Source organism: Zalophus californianus, chromosome 15 (assembly GCF_009762305.2).
Source record: "Zalophus californianus isolate mZalCal1 chromosome 15, mZalCal1.pri.v2, whole genome shotgun sequence".
Lineage (NCBI taxonomy): Eukaryota > Metazoa > Chordata > Mammalia > Carnivora > Otariidae > Zalophus > Zalophus californianus.
The window spans coordinates 32,712,037-32,733,294 of NC_045609.1; the positions used below are offsets into that span (position 1 = coordinate 32,712,037).

The window sequence follows — 21,258 nt, forward strand, 5'->3', positions numbered from 1 at the left end:
CCACGTGGTGTCAAGTCTCTTCCTGCATCACCTTCCAGGGGAGCAATCTCTTGACTCACTTCAGGGTAGAGTAGGTGTTCAGTTCCTGGTTTGACAGGACGCGCCTTGGGGCCGGCCATGACTCTGCCAGCAGCCTCGAGGCTGGGCTCCGTGTGAAAAGGGATAAGCACTGCATATGTCTCTGAGTGAGAACAGCACGCCCCCAAGTTCCCCCAGAGACCGTGTGTGAGGCTGAGGCACAGCCAAGCAAGCCGCCAGGCGGGGGGCAGCGGCGGGGGCGGGGGGGTCTGAAACTAGACCGGAGCAAATGTGTAGGTGATAGAAGATGGAGCCACCTGGTGGGAGGTGGGATTTCTGGGTTTCTGCGAAGTGGCTGTTACAGGACACAGTGCCCAGCTGGGACTCAGTGTGGCCAGAATGGCTTCAGACCAAGAAAGTGGGGGCAAGAAGCAGCTACACAATCCAGCCCCCTCAGATGCGGCTCCTGGGATCTCAAAAGGCTGAAGGCGGGAAGCAGGTTCCTACGGGCTGACCTCGTCAAGCCTAGAGCCAGAGAGCTACTGTGCCGGCATCCACCTTCTCCCCCAGCCTCCCCGAGACCCTAGTGGAGGATCAAGGAGCAGAGCTGGCAGGTCCCCTCCCATACAGGGCAGCAGAGAGCCACCAACAGGTGTCCTCGTGGGGGATGAGACAGACAGACGTGTCCTTCTCTCTCATACCCCCAGCTTCTGTGGGAAACCACTGGTTGTCCAGGATGGGCTGGGAGTGGTGTGGAGGGCAGGAAAGGGGCTTCACACACAGTCTTCTCTCCCTGTGTGGCGGGCGGTGGGCAGGGGGGGCGGGATTCGAGGAGTGACCACATGTCTCATTCTCCCTCAGCTGAAAGCCACAGACGCAGATGAAGGCGAGTTTGGGCGTGTGTGGTACCGCATCCTTCATGGTGAGTGGGCTGCCCTAGGATGGAGAGGGCCAGCGCCCCTGCCCTTAGGATGGCAGAGCTTCTCTAGGCTGCCAGGAGTCTGGGAAGTGAGGCCAAGGGCTATCACCCTGACCGAGGGGGCCTTTGGGGTAGGGCAGCCCCTCCGCAGCAGGCCCCCCGGAGATGGTCATTGGCCCAACATATAGCATGGGACCATCCCTGAACTAATTACTATTGGCCAGAGACTAAAATCTGCTGATCTGCCCAGTCTGGAAATCAGGGTAAGATCACCCCTACACAAAGCACTTGGACTGGGAGTGGAGGAGGGTGGATCCCCAAAGGAAGATCAGAGTCCTGTTCCCCCAAGGTGGCAGAATGGGTAAGAGATTTGGCCCAAAGATGTATACAAAATCCTCAATTCAACCACCCACAAAGAATTTGGTTCTGGTTCCTCTTTTTGTAGTGTCCCAGACCTTTCTGAAATACTGAATCCACCGGCACGTCTGGGTACGGGCGTGTCAGGGGACTCCCATCCTTCCCATAAGGAGCGTATAAGGCAGGCTCCTACCCTGTCCCTCAAATCCTCCCAGGCCAGGGCAGCATGAGGACGATAACTTCTTGCCATCGTGGGCTTCATCCAGGGTCCCAAGACCTCTGGGCAGGATCAGCATTCTGGGTATCTGGGCGCCCCCCACTTCCCCCCCCCCCAGCCCCACTATGCCATGATCATCCCATGTCTTGCTCCAGGATGGAGCCCATGCATCTCCTCTGTCCCTCCGCACAGGTAACCATGGCAACAACTTCCGGATCCATGTCAGCAACGGGCTCCTGATGCGAGGGCCCCGGCCCCTGGACAGAGAGCAGAACTCATCCCACGTGCTGATAGTGGAGGCTTACAACCATGACCTGGGTCCCATGCGGAGTTCCGTCAGGGTAAGGTGCCGGGAGGCGGGGTGGGGTCAGCAGTGAAGCCCTGCCTCCCCTTTAGCAGCAGCCTCGGAGGTGGGCCGAGACCACAGCTGGCCCAGAGATGGCCACCAGCGGGGGCCCGGTGGGGGCAGGCCACCACTGGTTTAGGTGCTGAATGACCTGGGGCTATGGTTGCCGGAGGGCATGCCGAAGCCCAGCCTGGGATCTCAGAAGTGTCATTTTGCTCTGAGCCTCCGTTTCTCCAGATGTGGAAGGGGGTCAGTGATACTGATGTCTGTCCTAAGGGCTGAAGGAGGTGTCCTTACGGTACTAACCCCCATACCCACACAACTCACACGGAAATCTCACAAATCTGACCTTCGAGGTAGAGATGTTGCCAACTTGATTTTACATGTGAGGGAACTGAGGTACAGAGGGGTCGCTAGTGATAGAACCAGGACTTGAGCCTGGTCTTCCAAGTCCAGGTTCAGTGCACTCTCCATTGAAAGTGTCCCCCAGATATTCCGGTTACCACTCCCAGATGTATTCTTTTCTGCCCACCCTCACTTACCTCAAGCCTCTGCCCCATGCGGCTGAAATCACATTAAACCTTCATCTGCCTGAATGGTCAACAACAGACGCGCAGATACTCCTACTGGCCGCGCTGGTTGAGGCACTGTTCTGCCCAATGGCAGGGAGATGGCTGAGGTAAAAGAGATGGCTCTAAAGGTCACCCCGCCCTCCCCCCGCTGCACACTCAGCAGCTCACAGCCCCTTCCCCACAACCAGGTGGAAAGTGAGTCAGACCCCAGAAGTGAAGAGTAGGTGGAGGTAGGAAAAGCCGGGGTGGGGAGCAAGCAGGGACTTTTACCCAGGACTGTGTGGGGCAAAATGAGCTGCTTATCAGCCCCATCTCCACCCCACTCTTTCCCCAGACTGAAAACAATGAACAGCAACCTGCCTGGGGTCACCATCACGCAGGGGGTGCTGGGGGGTAGGTGACTCGGCCTTGGCCCATCTCCTGCTTGTGTCCCCTCAGCTTTGCCCCAGGAGGAGAAGGAAAGAGCAGTCAGTCTGGGTCCTTACAGCTGCCCCTCTGAGTGAGCTCTTCCCCGGGTGGGGATGGCTGAGGGGTTCACATCCCTGGGATGTTCACACCTTGGGGCTTCTTGGGACGGTTCCGGGCCACTGGTGACGGCAGTTCACACTCAGTTACCTGACTGTGCACCGGGGCATCCCCACATAGCCCTGCTCCCCTGCAGGTCCGTGAATTGCTTACATGCTGGTGAGTGCACTCACATCAGAGCATGCTCTTTGAGGGGCCCACTTCAGGCCACAGAGGGACTGATGTCAGCGTAGCTTGGGTTGGCTACCTGGACTTGAAGCTTCCTAATCAGAGCCCTCCCTGTGGCCTCCTCACTCCCCACCCTCCCAGAAGCAGGTGGGCACCTCTCTCCAGGGCCTGCTCCTGTCAGCCTTGACACTGTGACTGTAAACCTTTTTTTTTTTTTAAGATTTTATTTTTAAGTGATCTCTCCACCCAACGTGGGGCTCGAACTCACAACCCCAAGATTAAGAGCCGCATGCTCCACCCACTGAGCCAGCCAGGTGCCCCTAACCACAGACCTTTTGAAACAAAATGGTATACAGTGGGCCAGGATACAGCGTAAAACAGATGGAAGCCACGCTGGGCCGGTCGGTGGGGGGATGGGAAATACACCTGCTCGCCCCACCCTCCTTTGCTCCTCTCCGCGTGAACCCCGAGTGAACCCCGCGTGAAATCCTCACATGGTACTTACTCTCTGCCAGGCATTTCTCAGTGCTTTATGACCTTGAACTCACTTAACCCTCATAACTACAAGGTAGGCACTGTTACCATACCCATTGTATGGAGGAGGAGACTGAGGCAGAGAGGGATTGGCCAATGTGTACAGGGCCCCATAGCAATAAGGATAGAGCTGGGCTTCACACGCAATCAGTCCACGCAGGTCTGCTCTCTCAGTCCCTACACTCTGCTGCCTCACATACAGGCCCTTCAGAGCCCAGAGTCCACTGCCTAAAACCCTGAGTCATTTTAAGGTGGGAATTTAGGAGCTGGCACCCAGGGCAGAGGCGTGATAGCCTTTGTGAGACACAGCCTCCACAACTCCGAGCCCCAAGAAACCTGGGGACTTCCCTGAAGACAGTGTGGGGACTCTAGCTTTGCCCTGGATTCATTTGCCCAGCAGCAGCCGAGATGGCTTCTGGGGACCATCCACGTTCCCCAGGTCCTGCTCTAGAGACCAGGGACAGCACAGACAAGGGCCCAGGAGCACGGAGTGAAAGGCCCTCCTAGAGCCTGGGGGCCTCACGTGCACCCTGCAAGCGTGCACGTGCATGTACCCATGTCTCCTACCCTGTCCCCTCTGGAGAGCACAGCACGACACAGACAGTGGGGCTGGTTCTCCAGGGGGCCCAGGAGCTGAGCCCTCCCGCTTATAAGAACTTGGCAGACCTGTGCGTTTCCTGTACATCTGTGTCTCTCAGGTTTGCAAACCACACACCAGTAGGCCTCCTGTCTCAGCTGCTAAAACAAGGCTGAAACTGACGAGAGGATGGTGGCGTGGAGCCAGCCTCATGGAGCACGGGCCACACCCAGGCTCCATGCCACCCCCCTCCTCCTTATCATCCTGGCAGACTGGCCCTGTTTGTGCCCCCACGACCCCCAGAGTAAAGGCCAGTTGGACAAGCAGACTCAGGAAGGGGAAGGCTCACGGTTTTGAAAGATGGATGGTTAGTTTCTGTTTACAGCAAGAGAGTTCCTGATATTCGTCCATGCAAATTCCCCCCACACCCACCCCACCCAGGATCTTCCCAGCCAAGTTCTTGGTGAAGCCAAACTTAGAAGGTTCTGGCTTGTGAACAGCTGTGCTCTGGGGTGGACACTTTAGTTTGCATAGTGGGTTCTGGGTGTCTGGACATGAAAATGTGATGACGCAACAGGGCTGCAAGGAACCCCAAGAGCCGGGAAGAGAGAGAAACCTTTACCCGCATATGCCTCTCCCCCCCCCTGCTAATGTTCTCCACGAGTCAGGCCACCATTTCTGCTACCGAAGCCCCCCCACTTCTCCAGCGGATTCCCAGCTAAGCCCAGGAGAGAAGCCAGGGCTGATCCCAACAGCCGTGATCAATCAGAAACGCAATATTAGCGCTGTCAGATTGTCTGTGCTGTGGCCCCGCCATGAGTGCTGGTAAGCATGTGTGAAATCTGTGTTGCACACTCTTGCCAGTGCTCCATTTGCTGCTTCCATTCTTCTGGCAAGTTCCTGCTGACCCTGGTTCTGTCAGGCTGGAAGGAGGTGGTCTCCTGTTCTAAGGCCAGCTCATCCCCAACATAGAGCAAAGAGGGGTAGAGGTTGGTGGGCTGAGAACCAGGAGGGCCCCCCTCTTTCCCACCCCTTCAGTTACCATGAGGCCTTGGGTACATCCCTCCCCCTCCCTGAGCCTCCGTTCCCCCCGTCTGGGAAAAGAGGCAGGGACCCTGGGCCTCCCTGTGGCTCCTTAAGCACCAACACTCTGTGATACTCTCCTTTCCCCTACCACCCTGGTCCTTCTGGACACAGAACTGGTCCTGCCCGTCCCTGGGCCGGACCCTCCCTGTGCTCCTGTGTGCTGTGAGGGGCAGGGGCAGGTGATGTAGCAAAAAAAAAAAAAAAAAATGCTATGACCCTGATCTCTCTTCCATAAAGATCTCTTAAACTGTTTTTCTTCTGTTATGCAAGATCTATGTGTTCTTTAAAGAGCAATTAGAAAGTACAGATAAACAGTGATGGAAATGATGCATAATTCCACTATTCAGATAGAGCCGCTATCTTGGCCAGGCTCCTCAGAAGCAAATCCTGGGACAAGAGTTGATAGGAAGATGGTTAAGTAGGAAGTGTCCCCAGGAAAAGCCCGAAGGGGCGTGGGACCAGGGAAGGAAAGGCAGCTGGGGAGCTTTGACTCAGCCCCACGGAGAGCTCTGGAGAGAATCACTCCAACTACCTAATCAGGGCTGAGGAAGCCAAGTGTTTACAGTCTATACCCATCAGAACCTGGTAGGGGCTGCCCCAGGGGACATAATCCCCAGGCCCTTCCGGCTCTCTGGGTGCGTGCGTTCCAGCAGCCTGGTGGGGTGGGGTGAGTCCCCTGCCAAGAGCCATGGTGGCTGGCTGGCAGAGAGAGCCCCCAGAGAAAGTGCCTTGGTGATCAAAAGGAGTCTGAACACCAAAGTCCTCTGCTACAATCATCATGAACATTTTTGTGCCTATTCTCCCAGATAGATTTTGATATTCCAGTGGGGTCACTTCAACCTTTTTAAGCACTTTTGCAAAGCCTGGCTCGTTTTGTCTTTCTACCAACTGTAGACGTGGCACAGAGCATGAGTTACCAGGCTGATATATTACTGTTCATAGCTGAGCAACTGGATGGCCCCAAAGAGTCACTAATTAGTCACAGGTTCCCACAGGGTTAGTAGCAGTGCCAAGAGTAAGATCACATGATGTTCGAACACCTGCCCCGTGCCTGGTACTGTGCCAGGTGGGGGCGCCGTGGTGACCAACTGTCAGGAGCTCCCCACTGGCCCAGGAGAGCAAGGCCCACACATGCAGGCCCAGGTGGGCCGGCCCTGGACTCCTCCGGTGTCCACCCCACTTTGACCTTCCACCCCCCGTCTGGCTCCTACAGGTGATCGTGTACGTGGAGGACGTCAATGACGAGGCCCCCATGTTCACACAGCAGCAATACAGCCGCCAGGGGCTTCGAGAGACCGCGGGCGTCGGCACATCAGTCATCGTAGTGCGAGCCACCGATCGAGACACCGGTGAGGCCGGCTTTCCCCAGAGTCACCCTCCGCAGCTCGTCCCTCCAGCTCCCGTGGGGCCCGTCATCCTCGGGACGCCGCGGCCTCCCCCATTCAGCAGCTCCCAGGCTGGGGAGGGGCTCTGGGGACAGTCCTGGTGGCATCCGCACCAGATGCCCAGGCCTGCAAGGACTGGAGTAGGGGACTTGTCCCAATCTCTGGATGGAGAGAGGGGAGGTCCCGAGCTTGGAAAGTCTAGGTTTCTTACTGGCAGAGTCGGCAGCTCCTGGCTAGCCTTTGGCTGGAGGCCAGGCAGGGCTGGGGGAGGTAAGGGACTTGTCACACAGCTGGCCAAGGCCTGCCCCTCCAGCGAGTGATGGCTCCGTGTCCTGCGGGCCTGGCTCAGGGCCTGATACACGCAGGCTTCACAAGGGGCAGTGTTCTGGAGTGCTCTGAAGGCAGCCCACCCTCGCCAAGGACCCTGAGCCCCAGAGACAGTCACAGCTGGCGGTGCGAAACAGAGGAGAACGTGGCCAGGTCACAGCAGCCCTCTTCATGGGCCCTGGCTATTTGGGCCTCTGCCCCAGGCCAGGGATGCAGCCAGAGAGGAGCTCTTTCCTGGACGGTCCACTGCCGCCCCTGGAGACGCTCCCTGAGCTGCTCCCAGTGTCCCAGCTCCAGCCCCTTCCTCATGTCAGCCCCTGCCAGCATCCCCAGCCCCGCTGGGGCACAGGATGGGGTAACGGGGTTGCGGGGGGGGGGGGGGGGGGGGGGGAGATGGGTCAAAACTGTCAGATTTGCCATCCCTTATATGGCTCACTGATACAGTTCAGGCCACATATGTCCCTGTTGTCTAATGGTTCATGGCCTTTTCTGGGTCAGGAATCCCTTTGAGAAATTAGTAAGAGCTAAGTGTCCCTCCCTAGAAGAATGCACATCCATTATGAGTTTAGCAAATGATTTTAAGGAAGTCTGGGATTTCCTGAGTGGTTTTATGGCCATTCCCCTGGAAGTCTGTGGACTTCAGCTAAAGAATCCCAACTTGAGCTCCTGGTTGAAGAAATGGACCGAGGCTGAGGGATTTTAGGTGGAGGAGTGGGGCGGACAGGGGAAGGTGTCCCTGGTACTAGCACCCTTTGGCTGGAGGAACCAAATGGAGCCTTGGCCACTTCTGAGGATGCTGCCCCTAACACTTTCTAGATGAAAGCTCCCCCTTACAGGAGATCCCTAATTTCCCCATTGCTACTTGTCCAAATACCCAAGGCTGGGAGGGGTTGCTACTTGAGCTTGAATTTAGAGCCTCCAGAAGCAGAACCAAATCCCTCCAGCACATCTCTTATGCCAAAGCCAAGCCCCAGAGAGGCTGTGTGTGTTGGGCCTTGCTGTCCACATAGACCCTGGCCCCATCCTCTGCCACTTCTCTCGGGGCAACCCGACCCCCCAGAAGTGGGGGGCAGTACACACTGGGCAGGTCAGCCAGGGCCACTCACCTGGTCCCTCAGGGCCAGTAGCAGGTGTGCCGTCGGCAGCCTGGCAAGCCACAGGGCAGCCCCACCCCTATCTGGGACAGCACACTCTTGTGTCCTCCTGCAGGGGACGGCGGCCTGGTGAATTACCGCATCCTATCTGGCGCCGAGGGGAAGTTCGAGATTGACGAGAGCACGGGGCTCATCATCACCGTGGATTACCTGGACTATGAGACCAAAACCAGCTACCTGATGAACGTTTCTGCCACCGACCAGGCCCCCCCCTTCAACCAGGGCTTCTGCAGCGTCTACATCACACTGCTCAATGAGCTGGACGAGGCTGTGCAGTTCTCCAACGCCTCCTATGAGGCGGCCATCTTGGAGAACCTGGCACTGGGCACTGAGATCATGCGGGTCCAGGCCTACTCCATTGACAACCTCAATCAGATCACCTACCGCTTCGATGCCTATACCAGCGCCCAGGCCAAAGCCCTCTTCAAGATAGATGCCATCACGGTGAGGGAGGCTGGGAGCCGGCACAGCAAGGGCTCTCCCTAGGAGCAGGAAGCACAGTCCTTTTAAAGCTAACCAACATTTCTTGAGTTCCTTCTATAAGCACGGCACTATCCTCTTGGTCATAGAGTGTCTTTGAGATAAATACCCCTGTAATGCATCCCTCTCAATGTTCAATAGGGGTAAGATAAAATTTATACCTAGGCAACCTGGTAACCTTCTTACTGTTAGACAATGAGAGCTATGCAAGTCATCACATTTCTCTTTTTACCTTGGCTGTTAGGAAGCTCAGATGTGAATTGCTTCATCACAATAGCCAGTCTTAGCTAAGTAGCAGCTAGTCTCTTATCTACTATTTGGATCTTACTCTTCCATCTCTGCTTTGGTGTGTCTTTTATCAAACTCCCTTCTTTGAAAATAGGCAAGGTATGAATCACAGCAGGGTACAGGTCTTGTCCTAGGGAATATTGGGTTCACAAAGATGAACGAGACCCTTCCCAGCCCCCAAAGAGTTCGTAGACTGGGAGGAGAAATGAGGATAATCAGGGATGTACATCCAAGCACCACAGGGGAAGATGTGAAAAGAGCTACAATACAGGTGTAGTGGAGCTCCCAGGGGCCCAAATGAGAGTGATCTTACCTGGCTGGGGGAGCAGGCAGCCTACACGGACGAGGTAGCATCTGAGCAAGGTTTGAGAAGGAAGTAGGATTTAGGCTGACAGAGCTCCGTGGAGATGTTCTGCTGGGCAGAGGGAGCGACGTGGAAGTGGGAAAGTGGGCGAATGTTGGGGATTAGCGAGGCCTCTGCTTTGGTGGGGGCACAGGACAGCTTGGGGGCAGGGCGGCCTCTGCCTGGTGGGTACGATGTCATCAGCCTCCCGTCTGTTCCGCTCCCGGCAGGGTGTGATCACGGTCAAGGGCCTGGTGGACCGGGAAAAAGGTGACTTCTACACCTTGACGGTGGTGGCAGATGATGGTGGCCCCAAGGTGGACTCCACCGTGGTGAGTGAGACCCCGGGTGAGAGCCCCACAGGCATAGCCCATCACCGCCCCAAGGCACCCCAAAACACACATCTTCACCAGCCACCCCCACACAGGCCAGGCAGTGGGTGAGGGTTTCGGCCATGCAGGGACAGTGCTGCGGCCATCATGCCACACCTTCCCCAGGCAGCCTGGGCTAGGGATGAGACCACAGACCGGTGGGGGGCAGGGCAGCTGGGAGGGAGCTGGGGGAGCTGCAGACTGCTAACCATTCATACCGTGGCCTTTTCTCTCCCTTGGCCTCCTGCTGGCTCTGCCTACAGAAGGTGAGTGGCCTGTGGACTGGGGCTGTCCCCTGTACTGTTGGCTGTGGCCAGTGCCGGCTCCGTCCCTATGTGGCACTGCACCTTCCTGCATCCTCTGGAGACAGGCCCATGAACAGGCCCGCAGCAGGTTCCTGCCCAGACCCTTCACAACCACTCCTGTCCCGGCCCATCTTGGGCACGTTCCCCAGATCCAGCTCTGCCCTTCATGCCAGCCCGTGGGGGCTGGGATTTGGGGTAGGGGGCACTAGAAAGGCGAAGGTGGGACACACAATAGAAGGAACACAGAGGCTTCGTCCCAGCTCTGCTGTGTGACACAAGCAAGTTGCTCAACTTCTCTGTGCTTCTCTTCCTCGGGTCTAAAGTGAGGATCTTGCCCACAGCCCTGAAGCTGGCAGGAGATGGCGAATAAGAAGCCCTTTGTAAACTAGGCCCCAAGGAGCATATGATGGGAGTGGCATCCGTAAAGGGGAAACTAGCCCTCTCTTGGGGGTTGGAGGAAGGAGCATATAATGTTATGGAACATGGGAGGTGGGGCCCACGGTGCCGGGGCCTGGGGCATGCTGGGCAAGGGCTGCCATGGGCACAGTGTGAGTCACTGACCTCAAGGACTCTAGGGCAGGAATACCACGTGCTCAGAGCATTTTGAGGAGCATGACTGCTGAGGCCAGAGGTGTCGGGCAAGGTTCTTAAGAAGGGGAAGCAGGGACCTCAGGCTGGGGGGTTGAAATGGGGGTGGTCCCCAGAGTGGAGGGTCTACCACTATCCAAGAGGATAGTGCCGTGCTAATGTTCTTCTACAAGAACATTAACAATGTATTGGGCTTGGGCCCCAGCCAATCCGGTCTGAGGCCATCTGTCGACCACATGGGGCATCTGGCTCATCCACGGCCTTGGTTATTGCCACATTCTCACTCCCCACTGGGTCCCTATCACATTCGCCTAGAAGGACGGAAACAAACCCACTGTCCAGGCTAAGAACCCAATGCAGCTGCTTGGGGTTCTCTGCCCCACAGCTCCCTGGAGGTGCTCAGTTCCAGTGGCCCTTGTTGTGACTTAGTTGTATCCCAAAGCCCCCTCCACCCACAGGGCCAGCCTGGGGGTAGTGAGGCCAAGAGTAGCCATGAGCTGCATAGCTCCCCTGAGCCCCGCAGTGTTCCCAGAGGGCAGCCGGTGAGCAGAACCCTCAGTGCTGGATGCCAGGCAGGTACCATGTCCCGGCCCTCCCATCTCAGGCTCCTGGCCACCCCAGCCAGAGGAGCTGAGGCTCAGGTCAAATGGGGCCCTCTCATCGGCAGCCTCATCTATAAAATGGGCACAGTTGCAGCTCGCCCCTCATTTTTATGGGGAGTCTGGGAGCTGAGGCCAGGTGGAGCCTGATAAGCAGCCAGGGTGGCCAGGATGCTCCCACCAAGGCCGCTGGAGGCCTTCTGTAGATTAGGCAGCCCCCATCCTCCACACAGGCCGGGGGGGGGGGCACCCTAAGCACACACTCCTGCTCAAGCCCTGTATCTCCATAATCGCTATACCCTCTTCCAGGAAGCAGGACCTACGGCTTTCTGCTCTGCCCTGGCTTCCTCCCAGGCCCCAGCGCCCACTGCCCCAGATACAGCAGCCCTGTTGGCCCCCGGCACTGTTGGAAGTGGTAGGGTGGAGGCAGCCTGAGGGGCCTTTTAAAGGTGGCATCATTTCCTCTGCAAGGCCGGAACCCCCAAACCGCAGCTCACCTACACCTGACTCTTCCCTGACCCCAGCAGCCCCCGTAGGCCCTGGGAGGGGTGGGGAGGCAGCAGGAAGGGGCAGGCGGGGTGGGGGGGGCGGCAGGCTCTGGCATAACACCTTCAGGCCTCTGGGGCCAGGGGAAGTAGATTTGGACCATGAGGCCCTGTGTGGGAACACAGACCCAGATCTGATTCTATAGACCTTGGCACCTGCCCTCCATTCTCCCCCACTGAGGCTGACTCTCCGCTGCTGGGAGCACCTCACAAACAGCATCACAGTGGTAATCCTAGAGGAAGCACCTACTGTGTGCCAGGCTCTGGACTGGGCTCAGGGTACAACAGGAAACCAAAATCAGACGTAGCCCCTGCCTTCACAAGCATAAGACACAGTGGGGGAGGGATGTTGATTAAATTATCACACCAGTCAGTGTATGCTACAGGAGAGAGTCTATTATAAGATGTCAAGGAAATCAAGGAGGGCTTCCCTGAGGAAGTGACTCAGGCTGAGATCCACAGAAAGCGTAGACATTCACCCAGCCAAGAAGGAAGAGTGTAAAGGCAGAGGGAATAGCGTATGCAAAGGCTCTGTGGTGGGAGGAAGCACAGGAAGCCTGAACAAAGCCTTGAGGGGAGCAAGAGAGTTTAGAGGAATCAGAGCACAGAGGCCATGTTTGGTTCTGCCCTGAAAATAGCATGGTGGGCATCATTGTGCCCATTTCACAGACGAGCAGACTGGGGCTCTGGGACTTCACAGAACTCCCTGACCAAAATCATGAGGGATAGGCAAAGCCTTGGTGCGTGAGATCATGCCAGTCTGCCAGGCAGGAAGCAGGACGGGGACCACATTGTACCACCCCTGAACTTTTTGTTTGCTCATTCATTCCCCAAAGCATCTTGGTGCTATAGGTGTTTTTGTCCCCACTTTCAGCTAAGGAAGTGGAAAATCAGAGAGGTTGAATCATTTTTTCCAAAATCACACAGCTGGTAAATGGTGGAGGTGGTCCTGCCTCCAAGCCTGGGCTTCTTGCCCTGTGGTTCTGACAGCTCTCTAAAGAGATGGAGGCGTGGCTAGGATGGAGAAGAAGTAAGACCTGATTGGAGGGGGAGGAAGAAGGGGGTCTCCTCTGCAGCAGGGAGGTTCCCCAGGCTCTCCATGGGGGCCTGTGTATGCCGCAGGCAGGCAGGCCTGGGAGCCCCTGTACCCCAGGCCCAGGGAAGGAGAAGACTGAGGTCTGGCTCAGGGCAGGGCGGTGGGAGCAAGCCCCATCTGGGAGTGCCAAAACCCGAGCCTCTCCCACCCTTCCTGAACCTTCCCATCAGTGAGCCTCAGGGGTGCTCATGGCCATCTGTGGGCTGGAAGCTACAGGCGCAAAACAATATGCTCTTTGCATGCAATTTGCACATTCCCGGTTTATATGTGAGAGTTGGAAATTCCTCTCCTCTCCCCACTGGGAACACCAGGCTACCTCCTGGCCCCTTCTTGTTCCAAAGCCCCGTTTCCTTCCCTCTAATCCAGATGCGCCAATGAATAGGCCTTCGGGCCGGATCTGGCTGCCAGATGTGTTTTGACCAGCCGGCACCTAAGTTTTTCCTTTAATTTTTATTAATCAACACGTAATTCCTCATAAAAATCTGGATTCCAGGTTCCCCTTGAAAAACAGGAAGCTCTGCCAATGTCAAGCTGGCATTCTTCATGAATTTTTTGCTGAGTAGCCTCTGTCCCCTTTAGCCAAGGCCCATGCCTTCCAGCTCTCAGCCCCAACCACCTAGGAGTCCCCCCGCCGGACCCCTACCCTGCTGTCCTGGCCCCAGCATTTGAATGCGTCCAGCCCTCCCCCATCACACTGTGAGGAAAAATGTGCTCAGCACCTCTGTGTAAAGCCCGAATCGGCCCAGGCAGGCTCTGAATGCTAGCTGACTTTCTGGAACTATCAGCTCTAGGCCCTGATGGGCCCATGGTGGGAGCCTGGTGTTTGCAGCCAGGAAGCGGAAGGAGGCGGTAGGTCTCTGGCTGCCTCCCCCCTCCCCCCCCCCCCACCCTCCAGGTCTATATCACGGTGCTGGACGAGAACGACAATAGTCCCCGGTTTGACCTCACCTCCGACTCGGCCGTCAGCGTGCCTGAGGACTGCCCTGTGGGCCAGCAGGTGGCCACCGTCAAGGCCCGGGACCCCGACGCTGGCAGCAATGGGCAGGTGGGCACCAAGTGAAATAGTTGGATCTTCCCTGCCGGTAGGAGGTTCAGGTAGCCTCTCCGCTAGAGAAGGGGACAGTCAGGCTCCACCCAGCCCCAGGCAGCACAGCCCTGCCCTCACCCTAGTCCACGGTCAAGGAGAGGAGGCAGGGCTGTGCAGGCTGTTGGCCCTGCCTGGGTCAAGTTGAACATGGAGCCCGAAGGCCTGTCACAGCTCAGCCCCCCCACAGCAAGCTGAAAGCAGAGGGGGTTCATCCTTCCCACTGACTCCTTCATCACCTGATCCACCAACCACTTGGCATCTCGGCCCTGTGTGCCAGCCCTTCCCACGTGGCCCCAGGTCTCAGAGAGGATGCGCTCCTCCTCCCTCCTGCTTTGGGGGGCCTGTCCCACGGCAGGAAGTGCTCCCTCCACACACACTCCAGGTCTGGAGGCCCCAGAGCACAAGGACGGGTGATAGAGCATATTATTCTTCCCGCTGCTTTAATCTGTCCTGTGAATCAGGCGGTATGTTTGAGGAGGTTTCCACCATTTAAAAATGGCTTGCTCAGGGCACCTGGGGGGCTCCGTCGGTTAAACGGCCCCCTCTTGATTTCGGCTCAGGTCATGACCTCAGGGTCATGAGATCAAGCCCCGCATTGGACTCTGCACCAAGCATGGAGCCTGCTTGAGATTCTGTCTTCCTCTCCCTCTGCCCCCACCCCAAAGATGGCTTGCACATCTCTGGGGGGGGGGGGGGGGGCGGCGGTGGCTTTGGGGTCAGAAGCACAGGCGTTCAAATCTTCGTTCTCTTGGTCATTTGCAAGCTGTGTGACCTTGGCCAACTGTTGCATGTTTCTGAGCCTCCTGTCTGCAAACTGAAAAAAGCATCTCCTGATTGTTGCTGTGAGGGCCAGATGGAACCCCAGCTCAGGCCCGCTTCTAGCGGGGCCTCCAGAAATCTCAGTACCTCCCCACCTCTGTCCTGGGAAACGTCCGTGCCGTGGGACTCACACGCACCCTTCTGGCCCCTAGGCCGGTAACGCTGACCTCTCTTCCCCCAGGAGCCTGCCACAGGTCCTGCGCTGCCTCAGTGCGCCTGCCGCACACATTTTGAAGGATGTGACCACCTCTGCATCAAATGTTCTCTTTTCAGATGCCCTTACCCAGCAGAGGGCCCGGGAGGGCAGGGGTGGGGCTCGGCCGGACCTGGCGGCCTGTCCTCCCCACTCTCTCCCGCCTCTCTCCCCCTCCTCCCTGACAGGTGGTCTTCTTTCTGGCCTCTGGCAACATCGCTGGGGACTTTGATATCATCACCACCAACGACTCCATTGGCGAAGTGTTTGTGGCCAGGCCTCTGGACAGAGAAGAGCTGGACCACTACATCCTCAAGGTGAGAAACACCCCCCGCCCCGGGGTCTCTACTGACCATCCAGGAGAGAGCTTGGCACGGCCTGGCAGTCAGCTTCCTGTGTCACTGGTCCCCAGGGGACCCAGAGCAGGAAGCAGAGGTGTCCATCCCTGCCATAGGGGCCAGGGGAGAAGGCTTGGCAGAGCTGATAGAGTCCTGACTCTTCTACAAACAGTACTTTGGGCAAGCTGTTCACTCTCTCTGGGCCTTGGTTTCCCCTCTTGTGCAACGGGCAGAAGAACCCCTCCCTGGCCTGCCTCTGCCTCTGCCTCGGTGAGAAACAAGCACAGGTGTGAGGAGTCCCAAAGGCCACCATTATTGCTGAATTGCTGTGGCTGGCCTGTTCCCTGAGGACTCTGGGGACCCCAGGGCTGCATTTCTGCAGGGGTCTGAGCCTGGAGAGCATTTTCTGCTGCCCCACAGGCATCCAGGAATCATCCGGGCTCCCAGGGATAGGCTTGGGCTATGGGGGGGAACTCCAGTTCATTGCTGAAAAGATTATGGGAGGCTCTCTCTGTTTGCCAGGGTTCAGATAGGAGTACATGGAACAGAGGTATTTGAAGCTAAAGGCAGGAGCCCGGGGTCTGGTCACAGGCCCAGGTCATGGTCAGGGGGCTGGCACAGCCCAGAATATAGTCAGGGGTAGAATCAGATGGTAAGGACTGGGCACACCAGAATCAGATTCCCAAGGATGGCCCCAAATCAGACAACAATTGGGCAAGGATTGTTTGCAGCGTGGGGCAGAAGGCAAAATCCTGGGGAGAGCCCAGGGCTGGCAGGCCACACAGAGGCAGGGATGGACCCGCAAGTCTCTCTGCCCTCCTGGTCCTCCCCACTGGGCAGGCTGCCCTTTCAGACTTCATATTCCTGATCCTTCCCCAACCTTTAGCCCTGAATCCGGCGTCCTCTCTCCTCTCCTTCCTCCAGGTTGTAGCATCCGACCGTGGCACCCCTCCACGGAAGAAGGACCACATCCTGCAGGTGACCCTCCTGGATGTCAATGACAACCCTCCAGTGATCGAGAGCCCTTTTGGGTACAATGTCAGCGTGAACGAGGTGAGGGCAGCTCTTGCATCCGTATAGCTGGATGTCCAAGTCGGACAGTGGGTGTGAGTGACCATGAAGCACCTGTTTAAGTGTCTGCCTGGCCTGCTAGGCTCTCAGACCTGGCAGGTGGGGGCGAGGCCCACTCATTCACAATTCCAGCCCTAAGGGGTGCCTGGGTGGCTCAGTCAGTTAAGCGACTGCCTTCGGCTCGGGTCATGATCCTGGAGTCCCGGGATCGAGTCCCGCATCGGGCTCCCTGCTCAGCGGGGAGTCTGCTTCTCCCTCTGACCCTCTTCCCTCTCGTGCTCTCTCTCTCTCTCATTCTCTCTCTCTCTCAAATAAATAAAATCTTTAAAAAAAAAAAAACAAAAAACAATTCCAGCCCTAATGCCAGATCCCGGAATGCAGTATCTTTCTGTGGGTGGTGTGAAGAGGAGACAAGAGGCGAGAGAAAGAAGGAAGTGGCCTTTCACCACCAATAGGGATTTATCCCAGGGAGAGCTGTTTTTAAACACAACAGCGCATTTACTATTCATTCTTAAGACTGAGCCACTAAGGGAAATTTTTGCCCCAGCATGACTGGGTATCAGCCCAGGCTGGGCATCCATGAAAGCAGGGTGGTAGAGGGGTTTAAAGGCCAGATCTCAAGCCAGGCTCCCAGCATTCGGACCCAGGCTCTGCCACTGACAGGCTTTGTGACCTGCATACATGCTTTCTCCGAACCTCAGTTTTCTCATCTGTAAAGGGGGATGGCATCATACCTGACTCATAGGGTTACAGGGAAGAGACAGTGAAGTCACACAGCCCTGCGTATAGTGGGTGCCCACAGAATGTTCGCCACCAGCATCTTCAGCCCCCTCCTCAGTGCTCCACAGTAGACAGAGCAAAGCTCTCTAAAGGCCCACCTGAAGCCCTTGGGCCCCCCGGGGGGCTCTGAATCCAGAACGACCTCTTTCCTGTTCTCCCCGCAGAACGTGGGTGGGGGTACTGCTGTGGTCCAGGTGAGAGCCGCCGACCGTGACATCGGGGTCAACAGCCTCCTCTCCTACTATATCACTGAGGGCAATGAGGACATGACCTTCCGCATGGACCGGGTCAGCGGCGAGATTGCCACACGGCCTGCCCCGCCCGACCGTGAGCGCCGGAGCTTCTACCATCTGGTGGTGACCGTAGAGGACGAAGGCACCCCCACCCTGTCCGTGAGTAATGGGGGCAGCCGCAGGGAGGGGAGGGTGCTTGAAGGACAGCTCTGCCTTCTCTGCGGGGCAGCGGAGGGACAAGGTGGGTGGGAGTGGAATGCCCGAGGTGGGTGAATCTTTGACAACTCCTCTGTCGTGCCTTTAGAAGGTCCGCCTGTGAGTATTTATGGAGGACCCGCGTGGGTGTTTAGGGAGGCCGTGTGGGCAGAGCTCATGTGCTTGTTGGACCGCACCTGCAGCCACTCCGAGCTTCTGTTGAGCCCTCTTTGCGCAAACAGAGCCGTTCTGTGGGATGGTACGGAGTGAGCCTATACCTCAGGGCCTGGCCAGCCCCCACTCCTCTTGTCAAGCTGTGTGCCCACGAGACTGCATTCACCCACACCCCGTGCCAAATGGGAAAAGGTGCTCTCTGGCCTCTTCCCCTCTGTCACATTGCTGTGACACGCTGTCGCCACATGTCCAGGTTGAAAGGGACTGATGTTCTTGGTCCCGTCTGGGACAGAGCCCCCACCCAAGGCAATGTGCAAGGTTTGCGAGGTTGGAGAAGGAGGTGTGCCCCGCGGGACCAGATGGCGCGATGGTCTGGGGGCAATGGGCTGGGGTGGGAAATTCGGAGTCAGGAGTCCTGTGAGCTGGCTGCACAATCACCGGCAAGTCAGAACCTCTCGGAATGTGGATCTCGTCATCCGTAAAGGGAGATGCTATCTCCTCTCTATGGTGTCTGGGGAATTGAATTAGCTCATGTCTGTGGAAGTGCTTGGCAAACCCTGAGGAGGAGGACCGTATCAGCTGTGTACGGGCTGCAGTAACGCTGCACTGCAAACCAAACCGAATGGGGAGGCGAACACAACCGTTGACTTAGCACCAACTCTGCAAACTGGCAGTTTAGACCTGGCTTAGCTGGGCTCCCACCTGTGTCGGGGTTGGGGGGGGTGGGCAGCTGTGTGTCATTGGATGGCTGGGCTTTTGGGGGTTGGCCACCTATCAGCTGGGGTGACAGGGCCACCTGTCTCCCCTCTTCCAGAAGGCCAGCCTATACTTATTCACGTGGAGCTAGAAAGGGTCCAGGAGAGACCATGGAAGCATGCAAGGCCTCTTGAGTCCAGGTTTGGAACTGGGCTGAGGTTACTTCTAGCACATTCCGTTGGCCAAAGCAAGTCACAAGGCCAGTCCAGGTTCAAGGTGTAGAGAAATACACTCTATATTTTGAAGGAACGAGCTGCAAATGAGTTGTAAAAAGCGTGGATACAAGGAGGTGTAAAGGATTGGGGACGTTTTTGTACTCTGTCCACCCTAGGAACCTGATCATAACTGAGGCCTCAGCCCTGTCCCTTTGCCCCTACGGGTGACTCTGTTAGACCCATCCCCTCTGGCTCAGCCCTGTGGACTGTGGGGCCAGAGCAGGCCTGGGCTGGGCTCTTTATCTGGAGTGTCTCTGGGGAGGTGGGTGGAATTTGACCAATCCCAGGAAACCACATTCGGAGATGCTGAGGTTATGGGACTGGCTCTGGGCACACCCTGGGCATCCTCAGCTCCAGAGCCGCCAATGTCCCCACTAATCACGTTAGCCATCCCCACCCAGTGAGCCAAAGAGCGGCATGTTTACAGGACACATAGAACTGCCTGAGGGGCTAGGAATATCAGTTAACTGTGGCGACATGGAAGGACTCCATTTTGACAACCCCCACCCCCAACTGCACCTGGCTTCGGGGCAAGTCATCATCCTGGTCATCTTGCCAATGGCCTTTAGAGACGTGTTTGGCTACAAGTGACAGAAACTTTATAGTCATCCATAAATCAGAATGCATTTTATTCACATAACAAAAATTCTGGAGAGAATTACAGATGTTGCTGTTGTGCTCAGTGATGTCAGAGCTAACGCCTCTTGACCTTTCCCCCATGGTTACATGATGGCTGCTAGAGCACCAGCCATCATGTCAGCATTCAAGACAGGAAATGACAAGAAGACAAAGCTATGCAAGCCATTTCTGCCCCTTTATCAAGAAAGCAAAAGTTTTTCCAGAACTATTTTCCAGAGTTCTGCTTATGTCTGTAGCCAGAAAAGATTCATATGGGCACCTCACTGCAAAGGAGATTGGAAAAAAAATGACAGGATTGTTAGGACTGGCTTGTTACCTGGAAGCCAGATATATCACTCAAACAAAAGCAGAGCTTGTTAGTGAGGGCAGGTCAGAGAATAGATCTGGGGTGGGAAACTGAGAGCACGTGCCCCTCCTCCTCCTGACCTAGGCCAGCAAACACACCAGTCCCACCCCTGCTCCCCCTTTCCCCGCTCCCCACAGTCCTAGAGTTTCCTGGGGAGGCAGTCAGTGAGACCCTTGACATTCTGAGACCCTGAGTTTTAGAGGTGGCATCTGGCTTCCTTTTGATCCTCAGAAGAAAGGACAATTGGGGAAATGTGAAATCACCCCAGCCACATTTAACCACCAAGAACGGGTGGGCCCCTACCCAAGCAGTTCCTGCAGAACTTGGGACTGGTCCCCGTGGCCAGAAAGTTTCCATCTGTTGACAGACACCCTGACCCCCCCCCCACCCCCAGAGACCCAACCTAGCCCGGTGGAGACCCATGAGCACTGCCTCCTCACACATGGGTCCTTGACATTCTGACCCCACCTCGAAGCGGATCTCAGGCTTTCCAGCTCCCTGCTAGGACTATGAGAAGTGGGGTGGTGAGAGGTATAATCTCCCTTTCTCTACATTCCTCATTCTGGCCATCACCAGCTCGGGCCCTGGAAAGTACCTTCTAGATGACTTGGATCAGGCATGGGGTTCCCTGAGGCCATCACCGAGGAAATATGTATATGGCTCCTGGGCTGTAACACCATGATACAGACAAACAGCATCATGGACCAGCTGGGAAAAGATTTACAGGAGACGTTTTTTAGGTCAAAAGGCATCTATCCTTTCAACTTTTTTTTTCCTGCTGCTTCAGGTTGAGGAAAGATCCCTGGTACTTGACTTCTGTAAGGGACACGCGACGGTGAAGAATTGCAGTGACAACAGGAGCATAGTTGAGAACTGAGCACTAGAGGATATTTGTTCGTTCATTCATTCGTTCGTTCATTCAGGCAGCCAGTCCGTGTTCCCTGAATGCCCACTATGTGCCAGGCCCCAGGGATACTGGGAGGAAACAGTGTTGGTCCCTGCCATAGTAAAATGCAGCCGAGTAAGGAAGGCACTGAGGCTCTCCAAGCACAGGAGCCAAGGTGCAGATGGGCCTGCATTGAGGAGCACTAACAAGGGCTTGGGGAAGGCTTCTTGGAGGAGGTGACAGCTGGGCTGTCTTGTCGCTCAGTCATTGTTAGCACAACAAAGCACACCCTGGACCCGGAGATCCACCTGAACAAAGGCCTAAGATCAAGCAAAGACCAGGGGTGGGTTTGAGGAGCTGCTCGCAGTTCAGGCCCGTTGCAGGGTTCAGAGCCAAGAGTGTGGCTCTCTATCTATATATCCTTCTGGTGACATTGTCTCTGGGGTCTGCCCTAAGGGCTGATCGCACTACTTTCTCGCGTGCCCCCTCCACTTCTTCCCTGTACAGCTGAGCCAGGGTGAGGCACAGGGCACAAGCCACAAGCAAGGGCCCTGCAGCCAGCACCCAGCCATGATTGGCATCTGCCTCCAAGGAGCACTGGACCCCTGAAGATTTGCTTCCAGTGATCAGACTGCCCCTCTAGCTGGTGAACCCCCAGGGTCAAGCACGAAACGGAGGGCCAAGCCAGAGGTGACCAGAGGAGGTCCCTTCCCTGCTGTTGGGCAG

General features: G+C 56.5%; 1 protein-coding gene across 1 annotated transcript in view; it reads left to right on the top strand.

Annotated features, from left to right (window-relative positions):
• The window catches only part of CDH23 (cadherin related 23), a 414,708-nt gene that overhangs the window by 325,167 nt on the left and 68,283 nt on the right, over nucleotides 1-21,258 (top strand). Inside the window, exons 29-38 of the mRNA XM_027587690.2 lie at nucleotides 880-940; nucleotides 1,704-1,852; nucleotides 6,533-6,668; nucleotides 8,241-8,629; nucleotides 9,527-9,628; nucleotides 9,931-9,933; nucleotides 13,696-13,845; nucleotides 15,088-15,216; nucleotides 16,162-16,290; nucleotides 17,253-17,480. Of these exons, the coding sequence (XP_027443491.2) occupies nucleotides 880-940; nucleotides 1,704-1,852; nucleotides 6,533-6,668; nucleotides 8,241-8,629; nucleotides 9,527-9,628; nucleotides 9,931-9,933; nucleotides 13,696-13,845; nucleotides 15,088-15,216; nucleotides 16,162-16,290; nucleotides 17,253-17,480 (1,476 nt within the window). The remainder of the gene's footprint in view (nucleotides 1-879; nucleotides 941-1,703; nucleotides 1,853-6,532; nucleotides 6,669-8,240; nucleotides 8,630-9,526; nucleotides 9,629-9,930; nucleotides 9,934-13,695; nucleotides 13,846-15,087; nucleotides 15,217-16,161; nucleotides 16,291-17,252; nucleotides 17,481-21,258) is intronic.